Below are 14,057 nucleotides of genomic sequence, written 5' to 3' on the forward strand. Positions count from 1 at the left end.
TGGTTATATCAGGTTCTTGAGAAGGAGAAGAAAGAGGAATTTAGACCTTGGTGTGAATATTGATTGAAGCCCCAGTACAAATTTCCGCACAGGGGATGTTAGCATGGGTTACATAACGGTCATTTGGTATATCAAGTCCCCTTTATCTAGGTCAATTTTGATATTTGGAAGGGGCATTTTTCACAAATGTCTTTCAAAATTGTCATAAAAAGCCTAATTTTGCTATACCGAAGTCAGTTTTATCAAAAAGCAGAAGTTACTTTTCTAAATACCCAGGCAGATTTTAACATTGATACAACTGACTTAATGAACTCAATGGCTAAATCAGTAGTACTTGATCCAGCAGGCTCAGGTGTGCTGTATACAAAGATCCTGATAGGAAAGGCAATCCAGCCTCCACTGGAGCGATTTCAACATTGCCCAGATCCACCTGTTTTGTTAAATATCAATGCTATTCTGCATGGATTCATAAGTTGGTTCATTTAGTACACTCAGAAGTCTTGGTCATGCAGGTATACCATAACTAGGTGCTAGAAAATCGCTTGTATTGCGTTGAAAATTTGAAAGTACACAACCTCTCTAAACTAGAAAAAAGAGGGGGGGGGAGTATTACCATGTTGAAGTATATATTGAGATGTAGTAGAAAAGTATGTTTTTCACAACCAATCCCTAGACATGGAGGATGGTTTTTTCACAGGAAGTCCGTAGACATGGGTCCATGTTTTGAAAAATTATCCAAAAACAAACAAGAAACATGGGCCCATGTTTAAAATAATTGCCCTGAAAGAGCAAATTTGGGCATTTTATGAGTAAAATTTACCCCTAGAAATGGGGTAGGGGTTTGAAACTGGGGCAGCACACCCTGTCAAAATATAATTCAAATACCAACAGGTTGTGCTCTGAGAGCTTGATGTTGAAGATATCTAAAACAATTGATGACATTGCTTCTGGTCTTGAAAGCTATTTTAAAATCTGCTGGAAGCCTGGACCAACTGAGGGATTCTCTTGTGTGCCACATGCAGCAATTTTTGAATAGATGAGTACAGGCTTCTTTCTAGATATATTCATTTCTAAATTATGTGAATTTATGAAAAGGTATTGAAAATAGGTCTCCTGGATAAGGCTTCTTCCTATGAATTTCTTACAGCATCTTAATTATGAGAAGTTAAGAAAATGTATTGAAGATAAGCATCTGGGTAAGGCTTCTTTCCACGAATTTGTTACAGCATAATTTTGTGAAGTTAAGAAAATATTTTGACAATAGGCATCAGGACAATGTTTCTTTCCATGAATTTCTTGCAGAATCATAATTATGTGATGTTAAAAAAAGATACAGAAAATAGGCCTCCGGAGTAATGCTACAATAGGCCCGTATCCGGCAGGCCCCTGGATACCACCAGTATGTTAGTGTTTCCCTTATATGGAACACAAAATGATAAAATCTTGAAGTGACCACTCTGCTTCATAAAGGTTGCATGCCAATCCCTAGCCTAGACATAACATACTTGTCATTCATGTCATATCTGATTTTCTAGGAACAACACAGTATACCAAATTTGTTTTCTCAAAGCCACATCATGCACAGACGCACATTGATGTGTTTTCAAGAAAGACAAACTACATGTACCACTTAATTGCATCCTTGATTTTCCATCAACAAGTCTTGCTTGATCTAACGCATGATTTGCTCTAATTAAATCTAAATTCAAAGACTGTAGAAAGTGCATATCAGTCAAGATGTGCAAACAACTTGTGGCATCTCATGTTTACGCTCACTAAATATTAAAATAATTAAAGAGATGGAGCTCAAACTGGCATTATATAATAAAGGAGAGAAAAAAATCAGAACCATTCGGATTCGAACCAGCGCGCACTGGCGATTTTTTTTCTCTCCTTTATTATAATGCCAGTTTGTCTGAGCTCCATTTCTTTAATTATTATATATGTTCTCAGGCATGTATCCTCTGGATCCTTGCATTTCATATTTAATGTCTCATATTGGCTGATGTCCTGCTAGGACACAGCAGATAGGCCACCCTCTCCCGGGGGGGTCACTCCCATTTTGGCCTGTACACCATCCGTGATAATCAACTTTTGAAAAGCACACTAAACAAGGATTAAACCTTGGCTAAAACAATACCCTAAACAGGGATTTTATTCCTTGCATCAAATTTCATACCCTAAATTTCATTTCCGCGTATTAGCAATTGCAATTTTGCTACCCTTTTTTCCAATATTTCATGTTTTTGACACCCTAAACGCGTTACACGCGTATCGTGCTTACCCATGAAAAACTACCCTTTTTACGCGTTTTCATTATCGCGGATGGTGTACAGGCCACAATGGGAGTGACCCCCTGGGCACCCTCTCTATTAAAGCCTTAATGTACGATTTCCGTCAAATTTTGATTTTGTTATTCTTTATTCAAAATGTTGAAATAATATTAGTAATAACTGACGGGAAGGGTTGCTGTCCATTTTAGGTTGAAATAACAAGGTAAAGTGAAAGAAACCCCACTGGTTATTTTGGCCATTTAACACGCAGTTCTATGGGAGGACATATTATCATAATTTTTAAATTATGATAATATGTCGAACTTTGCTCTGTTGACCTACAAAGACAACAAATTTGGCTGATTCCATTTTGGTGCAAGTTGGGACTTGTGTAAACATTACAAATATGCAAAAAAATCAGGTTTGAAAAAATTTAACCAATTTCATATTATAAGATCGTACATTATGGCTTTAATATCACTAAATATTAAGACAATGTATGGTCAGATAAAGTAAAGACTTTTTAAAGTCAAAAAAAAAAATGAGAAAAAGCAATTAAAATTGCTTTTTCTACTTTTTTTTTCTTCAATTATGATTTTTATTTCTGTAAATAAAGGCTAGAATAATAGTTCAAGTTATAGCAATATTGGTTTTGAGTACATTCCTGGTGAAACTGCATTAACAATTAATGCAACCATGACTAATTTTGTTAACCGAAGCAACGGTTTTTGGTCAGTGGGTGTTGATGAGAGATTAAAATCACATGCAGCAAAACAGGAAATAGTGGATTAGGCAAAATTGTCTTCCATATCTGATGGTGAATGTCAGTAGTACGATGGGATATTACTGTCTCGCATCTGTATACACGGGTATCTTAAATTGCTGTCACGTGTATTAACACCATCGGTCAATTTCAATCAGTAATTTATGTACAAATGTACATCTATTGGCCTGAAATATGTTGTCTGCTTTGTTTTATTACTCTAGAAATACATTTCAATTCACATTATGATTTACTTTCCAGGCTTCACAAATGCCAAGAATGGAATAACAATTTTTTAATCTCATAAACTTCGGTTTAAGGAGGTTATGAATGTCTCTCATCATTATACTTGATACAAGGTATGTGTTAAGATCATGTTGCTACAAACTCTTTAGTAATTAGACAATAATAACTGCGCACCATCTATTTTGAGGTCATTGTGTGAAATCGGAGGGTTTTGTTTTGGGCTGATGTATTTTTCTGAGGGAGCGGTAGCTCCGAGGAAAAATACCGAGGCCCAAAACAAAACCCGCCAATTTCACACAATAACCTCAAAATAGATGGTGCTAAAGTTATTATTGTCATTCATTACCGTCGTATCTTATTGTGAACAAATCAAAATGGCATTTTATGTTATTTTATGCCATAAAACGCTGTAAAATATAACCAGTTTTAATTATTGTTGTAACCTATACCCAACAAAAAATCGACCAGGCGAATATAACATTCACGCTGACAACAAGAGCTACCAATCACAGAAGCGCGACAGCATCGCGTAGGCGTGTGCGTTAAGCCATAACGCTTAGCTTATACACGTACGCGCGCGCAGAAGTCATTGTTGCGCGTCCGGGGTCATTGTGAGTTTTTAATGACCGCGCACTCATTGCGCGGTCAGGCAATCAATTAATTTTGATTGGATCGCAGGCTTCGCTTATATTAATGAGGTTATGAATGTTTTTTTAAGCATTGCATTTAGCATTTTGGATCACTTCCCTGGATGTTTGTAACTTTTGAATGATCCCCAGTGAAACTGAGGGTATCATTTGTTGAATAAGGAGATGTAAATGTTGCAATATTACACATATAGGTGACCCCGGCCATCCGGGTACTTATTTTACATGACGCTACAGTGCCTACACTTACGCTTTTCAACCCACAATAGACCGTGGAGCAGTGCGACTAGTTGAAGACATGTCGCAGAGCTGATTCAAGTCTGTTTACATTTGTTTTGACCTTGAATCGAGCAAATTTCTGTGCCCATTTCGGTAAAATAAAGGTTAAATACTTGGCGAAAATTGCATTTTATGTGAAGCTGAACACATGAACATGTAGAGGAGAGTCTTTATTTTTGTTGTTGGCTGGAGGCCCCATGTCGAGAAGTTATAGAAATGGTAGTATTTTGGCCGATTTGAAAAGGTACAAACCACAGAAAACTACTACGACTTCTGAATCGGATTTGTTGTCAACGGAGGTCAACAGCTTGTGACGTCACCTCCGGGGTCACCTATAGATTGACATAGTTGGATTAAACTGTGTCATCTCAACTATGTAGATTGACATAAATGAATTAAACTTTGTCATCTCAACTATGCAGATAAACATGGTCCATTCTCCTCTATGCCGACAAACATGGTCCATTCCCACAACTTGAAAATGTCAGCAGGCCAACTACAAAGGCCTTTATAAGATATACATTGTACCATAGAAAAAGGCAAAATCTTTGACATTCAGTTGTTTATTTTTACAGTACTTTGCATGTACAAAAAACGAGAAATATCAAATTAATAGTAGGCTAGTACCTACAGATGCTTAGGGTAGTGTATACCATCCACTGAAAACATCACATAAGTAACAAAAAACTGTACGGAGACCTTCCAAGACTCTCAGAGAAGGTCGGAGAAAGAAGGACACACTTCGTTAGGCTTTGCGTCAGGAGTAAAAGCGAATCTGTTGCCTATCTGATCAATTGGACACCCAAACATGGAGCAAGATACCCTTGGTAGGCCATCCCTTACAAACGTAGATGTCCTCAATCAGGACACTGGACTAGAAGCATCTGACCTGGGAACTATGATACAGGACAAGAGGGTATTTTTTTAGTTAAATACATAAAGGTTTTGAAGTACAATTTTGCAGTGTTCCTGATGGTTTTATGGGAATGGGACACAAAGAACTATAATTACATTCATTCATATGAAAGAAAACCTTGATGAGTTGCTTACCTCTACTGCAGTATGACACGACCTCATGACCCCTGTTCCTGTCGCGTGCATTTGAGCCAGATTATAGAATCCTAGAATGTGTCCCGATTGCGAGGCTAAATTGAAATATTTGACAGCCATCTTATAATCTCTTCTAACACCCATACCACCTGCAGAAAACAAACAATGAAAAGACTAGTCTTAAAATCAGTTAAACACTTCAGTTATATCAACTCACTCATGAACCTGTTTATATCAGAATACACTCTTAGCTATGGGGCATATCATTTGTGGAATACTGTGTCAAAATCGCATCTAAACTTTTTGTGTTTGCTTGGTTCATTTCAATATTGTAACTTAGTGTCTCTGGGTTAGGTTTTAGGGGCTCCTTTGACCTTCTGATGACTGCTATGCCACTTTTTTCATTAATATTGTGATTTGGAATTTTGATTTGATAGCTCTCAAGAAGTTTTGACATGGCAAACCTATTTTGTCTAATGGAGCCATTTTTTGTACTATATTCAACCTAATCAGCACTTGGGCACTTTGGCAATTATTATTTACTAGCTTTTTCTGTGTTATAAAGTTAAACTGGATATTTTCCGTGCAAAATAATGATCAAGCACGAATCATGTGGCTTTGTTTGAAACAAACTCATATTGACCATACAAACAAATAAAAACAACCGCCTCTGAACATGTGATATTCAAAATCCCGCACCAAAATTGTCTAGTGCAATGACGTCATGGTTACTTGTACTCAATTGTTGTCAGCCTTCATTGTGTTTCTGGGACGTCATTGCACTCGACAATTTTGGCGCCCGGGAATTTTGAATATCGCATGTTGAGAAACAGCCATATTAATTTGTTTTTATGGTCAATATGAGTTTGTTTTAGAACCATGTGACTCGTGCTTGATAATTAATTTTCTATCATATAAGGCATAATGTTGCGATTGCCGGAGACATCCTTTAAAGCTCTATTTGAAAATAGGTCGAATTTATAAGTTTATATTTCCTTAGTCTGAATCAAATACAGTGCTTTACAAAGTTTGCACAAATAACTCACATGTGTTGACATGACATACATATTTTTATTAAACTGAACCATTAAAATAATAGAATTCCAACATCACAGTCATCAATTTTGACTTATATACACAATTATTTATGTGAAAGTTCTATAAAACTGAAATTTACCATGTTTTTTCTAAGTTGTTAAAAATAGGTCGAATTATTGAGTTTTTATTTCTGACAGACTATCAAACAAACATACAAAAGTCATCCTTTCTCTTATTCGTGTTCTCAATTTAATTATTTGATATAATACGAGGTTAGTGCAAGAAGGCCTATCTGTAATAGCTGCCAGTTGTCATATGTGTAAATATGTACAATATATGGAATCTAGAAACTGTCAAATGGTCACAGGGCAGCTATTGCAGATAGGGCCTTCAATGGGTTACTGCAAGAAAGCCCCCTATCTGTAATTGCTGCCAGGTGTCATACTTGTAGATGTGTACAATATACAGAATGCAGAAATTGTCAAATTGTTACAGGGCAGCTATCACAAATAGGACCTTCCTGAACTAACCCTTTGGAAAAAAATACAAACAAGAAGTGAAAGGAGAACCTTTTAATTAAGTATGAACCTTGTCAGTTTGATAGGTTTCTAGCCTGAAGAAATAAACTTGCAGGAAATGAAACCATAATAGTGCACAGCACTATGTTGAACAAAGGGTAAGTCGTGCGATTTCTTTGTTAAAAGCAATTTCTCAATTGATTTCATTATATTAAAAGGTAAAGATTGAAATAAAACATGTTTCCATTTTTTTTAAAACCGTTTAGACCCTAAAATCCAAGATGGCCGTCGTGATTGAAAATGTGCCATATTTTACTCATAAATTGCGCTTTAGTAGGGTACAGAATGAGAGGCCCATTCTCGGGTTGAGTACAAGAAGTTTTGAAGGTGTTTCTTTGTAGATTTGAGGACGCTGAATAAAATGAGAGGGGTCTGCACCATCAAAAAGTGTGGGGAACTCTTGGTAGAGGGCGTTTTTCAAAATGGCCGCCAAAATCCCATAACATCGCCATAACTTGGTCAGAGAAGCACCCAGCAGCACGATTCTGATGTCTATACCCATGTTTTCAGGGTCAAGGAATCCAATAGAGTCATTTACAACAGCCTAGGACCTATCATTCCAAGATGGCTGCCAAAATTTCAAAATGGCCGCCAGTGAAAATTAATTTGGCTATATCTCGGGTGCAGAAAGTCCTAGAAGTATGATGCTGTGATGGTGTCTATATATACCCATGTTTACAGGGTCTAGAAATCCATTGAAATAATCTAAAACAGCACAGGACCTTAAATCCCAAGATGGCCGCCAAAATTTAAAAACAACGACCATTAAAATGCAGAATTTTGCCTATATCTTATCTTATCAGTGGTTTATACGGCCTTATCCGGCGTTTACGATCCTTACCTGGGGCTAAGATACCTTAACCTTAGCATAACGCAGTCTAAACCCCAGATAATGTATCTAAACCCCAGATAAGGCGCCGTAACCCCAAATTAAGGGACATAGACCCCAGATAAAGCAGTCCAAACCTTAAATAAGGAACATAAACCACAGATAAGGCATCTAAGCCCCACGTTAGGTGCCTTAACTCTAGATAAGGATTGTTAACCCCAGATAAGGGTCGTAAACCCCAGATAAGGCACCTAAACCCCAGATAGGGCTCCTTAACCCCAGATAAGAGACGTAAACCCCAGATAAGACATTTTAAACCCAGATAAGGCACCTTAACACCAGATAAGGAAAGTAAACACCAGATAAGGCATCTAAATCCCAGATAAGGCGCCTTAACTTCAGATGAGGGACGTAAACCTATGATAACACAGTCTAAACCCCAGATAAGGCATTTAAACCCCATATAAGGAGCCTTAACCCGAAATAAGGGATGTAAACCATAGATACGGCAGTCTAAGTCCCAGATCCATTCTTTAGGCATCTAAACCCAGATAAGGCGCCTTAACCCCAGCTAAGGGACGTAAACCCCAGATAAGGCAATCTAAACTCCAGATAAAGCGTCTAAAACCCAGATAAGAGATGTAAATATAGGATAATGCAGTCTAAACCCCAAATAAGCTGCCTTTACCCCTGATAAGGGATATTAACTGGGGATAACAGTCTACACCCCGGATAAGGCATCTAAACCCCAGATAAGGCGCCGTAACCCCAATAAGGGACGTAAGCTCCAGATAAGGCAATTTAAAAACCCCAAATAAGGCACCTTAAACCCTAGATAAGGAACACGAACCCCATATAAGGCAGCCTAAATCCCAGATAAGGCATCTAAACCAAGATAAGGCGCCTTAACCCCAGATAATGCAGTCTAACCCCCAGATAAGGTGCCCTAACCCCAGATAAGGGATGTGGATCTAGGATAATGCAGTCTAAACCCCAGATAAGGCGCCCTAACCCCAGATAAGGGATGTGAATCTAGGATAACGCATTCTAAACCCCTAACTGTTACACTGTTGTCAATGGGAAAATGGCTGATTTCGGGTGAAATTTTCTCAAATTCAGAACTCTCACAGTTAATATAGTTAAACGCCACCAATATCAGGTGAAACTAGATGATTTAGATCCCAAATGATCAAAAACTCAACATAGGTTGAAATGGCATTGTGCCCTCGAAGCTGAAAGTTACAATTAATTAGATAGGGCGAATATATGCTAAAAAGTGTCATATAATGAGAAAAGTATGCCATTTCGAAGCATCAAAACCCAAAATGTACTTTTTTGGCTATATAACTTGGTCAATTACAGTGATTTTAAACAGTCTTTTCAGATGCCACGCGAACAAATAGTTCATCATTTCCATGCATCGCCCAGGCCTATTAGTACTGTCTCTGATTTGCTGTCCATCTTGGACCTGGCAAGGGGTCTGGTTATTTAAAACATTGTGATTTTGGTTCAAAAACATAATTATACACTTGGAAACGTGATCATAAAAACAAACTCATGCATTTATATACATTTAAGCAGTATTATAAGCAGCCATATTGGTAGCCATATTGAATAGTAATCATAATGCTAGAATATTAAATATATCTTTGAGTGCCTGACATAATGCTAGTTCCAGTGTTTGAAATTTTAATTTTGAGCATACGTTGAGAGAGATAAGTGGATTTTTTTTGCATGTGTCAGTCAGTTTTACAAGATTTTGTCGGCCATCTTGGATTTTACCACTGACCCCGAAATATCAAATCTTTCTTTGGGTATCTGACACAAGGCTACATAGTTCCAGTGTTTGAAATTTACATTTTTAGCATATTTTGAGAGCGATATATAGCTTTTTTTGCATGTGTCGGTCAGTTTTAAAAGATTTTGGCGGCCATCTTGGATTTTACCACTTACCCCGAAATATTAAATCTTTCTTTGAGTGTCTGACACAAGGCTACATAGTTCCAGTGTTTGAAATTTACATTTTTAGCATATTTTGAGAGCGATATATAGCTTTTTTTGCATGTGTCATTCAGTTTTATAGGATTTTGGCGGCCATCTTGGATTTTACCAGTTACCCCCAAATATTAAATCTTTCTTTGAGTATCTGACACAAGGCTACATAGTTCCAGTATTTGAAATTTACATTTTAGCATATTTTGAGAGTGATATATAGCTTTTTTTTGCATGTGTTAGTCAGTTTTATAGGATTTTATGCCATCTTGGATTTTACCACTTCCCACGAAATAAAAAATGGAAACATCTTTTTCCCATTATTTACCCCCACAAGAGAAAAAATCAAGTGAAATTTTGCTTTTAACACCGAAATCACACGACTCGACATAGTGCTGAGCACTATAAAGAAGGTTGAGTAAATTTAGACGCGTAACAAATTATTTGACCATAAGCAGTTGTTGAAATTGTCACATTGTATCACTGTCACTCTAATAATATGATGAGGTAACTTGGCCTAATTTTGTCAGAATTTATCATTTCTATAGTTTGTTTACTTTGAAGTAAGAAAGTTTCACTGCACACAGTCTCGCCTCACATTCACACCGACACACATCAGGGATGATTTTCCTTACCCCCTTATAGGGTGGGTGATCCTGATTGACAGCAACACCACCCTACTTTACCCCATTAAAATACAGATTTTGATATCATGTACTTTTCTATTTGTCACTATGATACAGATGTTTGTTTCTAGATTCCAAACCACAGGAGCAACTGTACTCAAAACTCGGAATATGAATGTCAGTGTCGTAACTCCTATGCGCTCTGAAGGGTCGCGCCACCAAGGCACCCGGACTAAGGGGGCACCCAGGCTTGGATATCCTTTCAACACGATAATACTTTGTTACAGGAAATAAGTGGAAACCTTTACCCACCGGGCATAGAATTACTCTTCATTTGGGTGACCCCCTTCAACACAAAACTTTACCGTGCGTACTGCATCATAAATTGTCATTTGAGACTGAAATTCAACTTGATTATACCAAATTCATGGTATTTTTGCAATTGTTTTAGGGGGAGGGATATTTTGTATTATTGCCCCGGGCATCACAACCAATAGATATGTCACTGCAGCTCTAGTGATGCATCTTCAAATGTAAACACATTGGAGAAGATGAATTTTTTTAAATTAATATGAAGTTCATTGAAACATGAAATAAATTTTATCTGAAAAACTATTTGTAAGTTATTCGTTAGGTCTATGGCTTTCAATACCTAAATTGATTTGCTCTGCACCATGCACACCCTTCATATGGTCTGAGGGGCACCCAATCTACTTTCGCCTCCAGGCACCCTGACACAAAGTTACGCCACTGATGCATGTTTGGGTGATGGACTTCAATGCGAGGAAGAAAACATGTGTTATCATCGGACCAGGGTTGTAGCTAGCCCAGGCTGAATGCCGGCTAATTTTTACTATCCAATTAATGAATTAATCCAATTAATGAATTACTATCCAATTAATGAATTTTTACTATCCAATTAATTCATTATCCATTATTAATGAATCTTAGTCCTGAGCACACAATCTTTCTAGTGAATATGAGGGGTCGGGGAATACGCTACGGGTATCACATAATTATCATCCCCCTATAAATGTTGTTCTTTTGCTATAAATTTATTTGTTAAAAAAAAGCTACAAAAGCTGGTTTTTTTTAGATTTTGACCTGCATATAGTCATCCTAATCATCTTAGTCCTGACTGTTTGATGTTGACTACTCAACTACTGCAACAGCTGAAGTTGTGCAACCCTACTTTACACCATTGTCACTCAAATACATCCTATCCAATTACATCCCCACAATTTTCAAGCTGTATTACCCAGGCTCCACACATTATGTGTCAAAGTTTTTATATCAATTTCCCATATTTTATTTAGCATATCTCTGTTGATACATAATCAGTATACTTTTTCAAATATTCTGTTGAAACTTGCGAACATTTTGTATTAAATTTATAGCTGAGAAGATGACGGAATACTGTGATTACACATAGCTGCAGGGATGTGCCTTACACCTGCGTGCATGCATGAGGCAGGTTAATTTGCTCTTGAGCGGGTGAAATTTTAGGAGTATCTGCCCTTCTGGCGAGTAATAATTATAGATCAATGTGAGTAATTACAACGTCAGGCCAGTAATTTTGTGAAGTCTGACCAGTAGCTTTATAGAATTACTGGGCAGTCTGACTAGTGTTAGAGGAAAGTAACAGTACAGCTCTGCACAGCTGTTTTTCCTTTTATAACCATCTTGGGATTCATTGATCACTTTGATTACAGTAATACGCTAGATCTTCCAGTTGAAATCCATACACCCTTATGGAGAGACATGGCCTTATCTCCCACATACGGGGGTATAGTTTCCAAATTGAGTCACCCATTCAAGTCATTTTAGGTAAACCCATTTGAAATTCACAATCCCTGTGTGGAAGATTTAGGTCATGCCTTTCATAGGGGGTGTATGGATTTCAACTGGAATAATCCAATTATATATTCTCTGTTTTTAGTTGTGTGATTGATGTGAAGATTCAATAACATTTTAATATATTTTCTTAGATGTCATAACTTTTCAGATAGAGATCCACATTTCTCCATTTAGGGTATCTGAACAGCTATATGCACATTGTGAAAAACTATACCATATTCATTCATTAACTGCCCATGCGCCCATGCCATATAAGTGTCCACCCAGCAACTTTACAACGAGCAAAATGTGATAATCTTCACCACCCATTCACATCTGTCATATTGATATTATGAAAACAATGTAAAAATTAAGCGCACGCCCAAAACAACTTTATTAAGTGCCCTGGGCTGTAAATGGAATGAATACGGTACACATTTGGCAGTCATATGATACTTACTATAGTACATTGTGCCAAGCTGAAGTTGACCGTCCACCCAGCCTTGGTCAGCTGCGGCCTGGAAGTATTGAAACGCTTTAGTGTAATCCTACAGAGACAAAACAAACAAAAAACACAATGAATTCTGAGATTTGTCAGCAAATTAAAGTTAACACTGTCTATAATGGATTGATTGGTTTTTCTTCTACACCATATTTGCAAAGACCTTTAGCACTGCCCGATTTGGCGCAGTTTCTGGTATAAACATGAAGTCAGGTTCTGATTGACAAACTGAATCATGTCATCATCAGATTCGGACCTCATTCATCGTACAATCTGCGTAGTATTGCATGACGCAGTCGTGACCTAGTTCTTTTTATGTGATCGGTCGGCAGTGTGAAAGGTCTTTGCAAAATAGTGTTCAGTAGTATTTCATATATTGTTGGTGTGCTTTAGAAAATATATACAGGTTAATTGTCAGTCTTCTAAATTTAACTGTTGATGGGAAGTGCTTTTGACATACGAATTCATCCAAAAGGCCATCTTGACGATAGTGTTTCTAGAATAAATGTTCTCATTTATTTTAATTATCCCTATTCTGTCACTGTTGACAAAATATCAGGAAAGGAAAAGTATAAAATGGGTGTGGATATGATGATAAACATACTACCACATCAATCATTACAGGAATACACTGCAAACTTTTCTCGCCATCTTTAAATAATATACCATTAAAATGGTCCGCAATGACTGACCCACAGTCAGTGGCACACAGCTGTATGTTAGGCATTCTTATTGACTGCATCCTACCTACACACATACAGATTGCACACAGTCTACAGAACAATACAGGACATGTTGTAGATATTAATTTTATTGTTGTGTATTGTATTTTTGTATCACTTTGTTCTAAATGCAAAGGTAATGTGCTTTCAGGTCATCGGGGCTTTTGAAAACATATCCAGGCATGAGAATGATCATCCATGAAAAATGCCGAAGTGTTTGAAAAAAAAACTGAAAAAGTGTGTGAAATTGGGCTAAAAAGGCCAAAAACGGGTTGAAATTAAAAGAAAGTGCAGAACTTTGGACAACAAAAAAGCCTGAATTCAGGCTTAAACCTGAAAATTCTCATGCCTGCATATCCTATTGTTTGTTGCTTTTTGATGTTAAAATAAACTTCATCTTACCTTTATTTGTTTGTTTTTTAGTTTTTTGTATATGAATAATTAATTTTTCTATTTGTAAAAAAAAGCATATGATGAAAAATAAGTAAACTGAGAAACTTGGTATCCATGATGATGAAACCTGTTATTGGCATCATGTATGTAATATGCACACCATGTGTATCACGAACACACACCAATCCTCCTCCCTCGTATCAACAACCTCTCCATAGATGGCGCTATATAACATAACTGCACAGCACCAAAATCAAATTGCAAAGATGCTGCAATATTAGGT

The 14,057-nt window shown here is 37.1% G+C and overlaps 1 protein-coding gene across 1 annotated transcript in view; it reads right to left on the reverse strand.

The window, feature by feature from the left end:
• LOC140156785 (protein sel-1 homolog 1-like) overlaps positions 1-14,057 on the reverse strand; it is a 243,091-nt gene that overhangs the window by 189,461 nt on the left and 39,573 nt on the right. Inside the window, exons 13-14 of the mRNA XM_072179767.1 lie at positions 12,618-12,705; positions 5,259-5,407 (exon numbers count right to left, since the gene is read on the reverse strand). Coding sequence (XP_072035868.1) covers positions 5,259-5,407; positions 12,618-12,705 — 237 coding nt within the window. The remainder of the gene's footprint in view (positions 1-5,258; positions 5,408-12,617; positions 12,706-14,057) is intronic.

The sequence above is a fragment of the Amphiura filiformis genome, chromosome 1 (genome assembly GCF_039555335.1).
Source record: "Amphiura filiformis chromosome 1, Afil_fr2py, whole genome shotgun sequence".
In the NCBI taxonomy this organism is placed as follows: Eukaryota; Metazoa; Echinodermata; class Ophiuroidea; order Amphilepidida; family Amphiuridae; genus Amphiura; species Amphiura filiformis.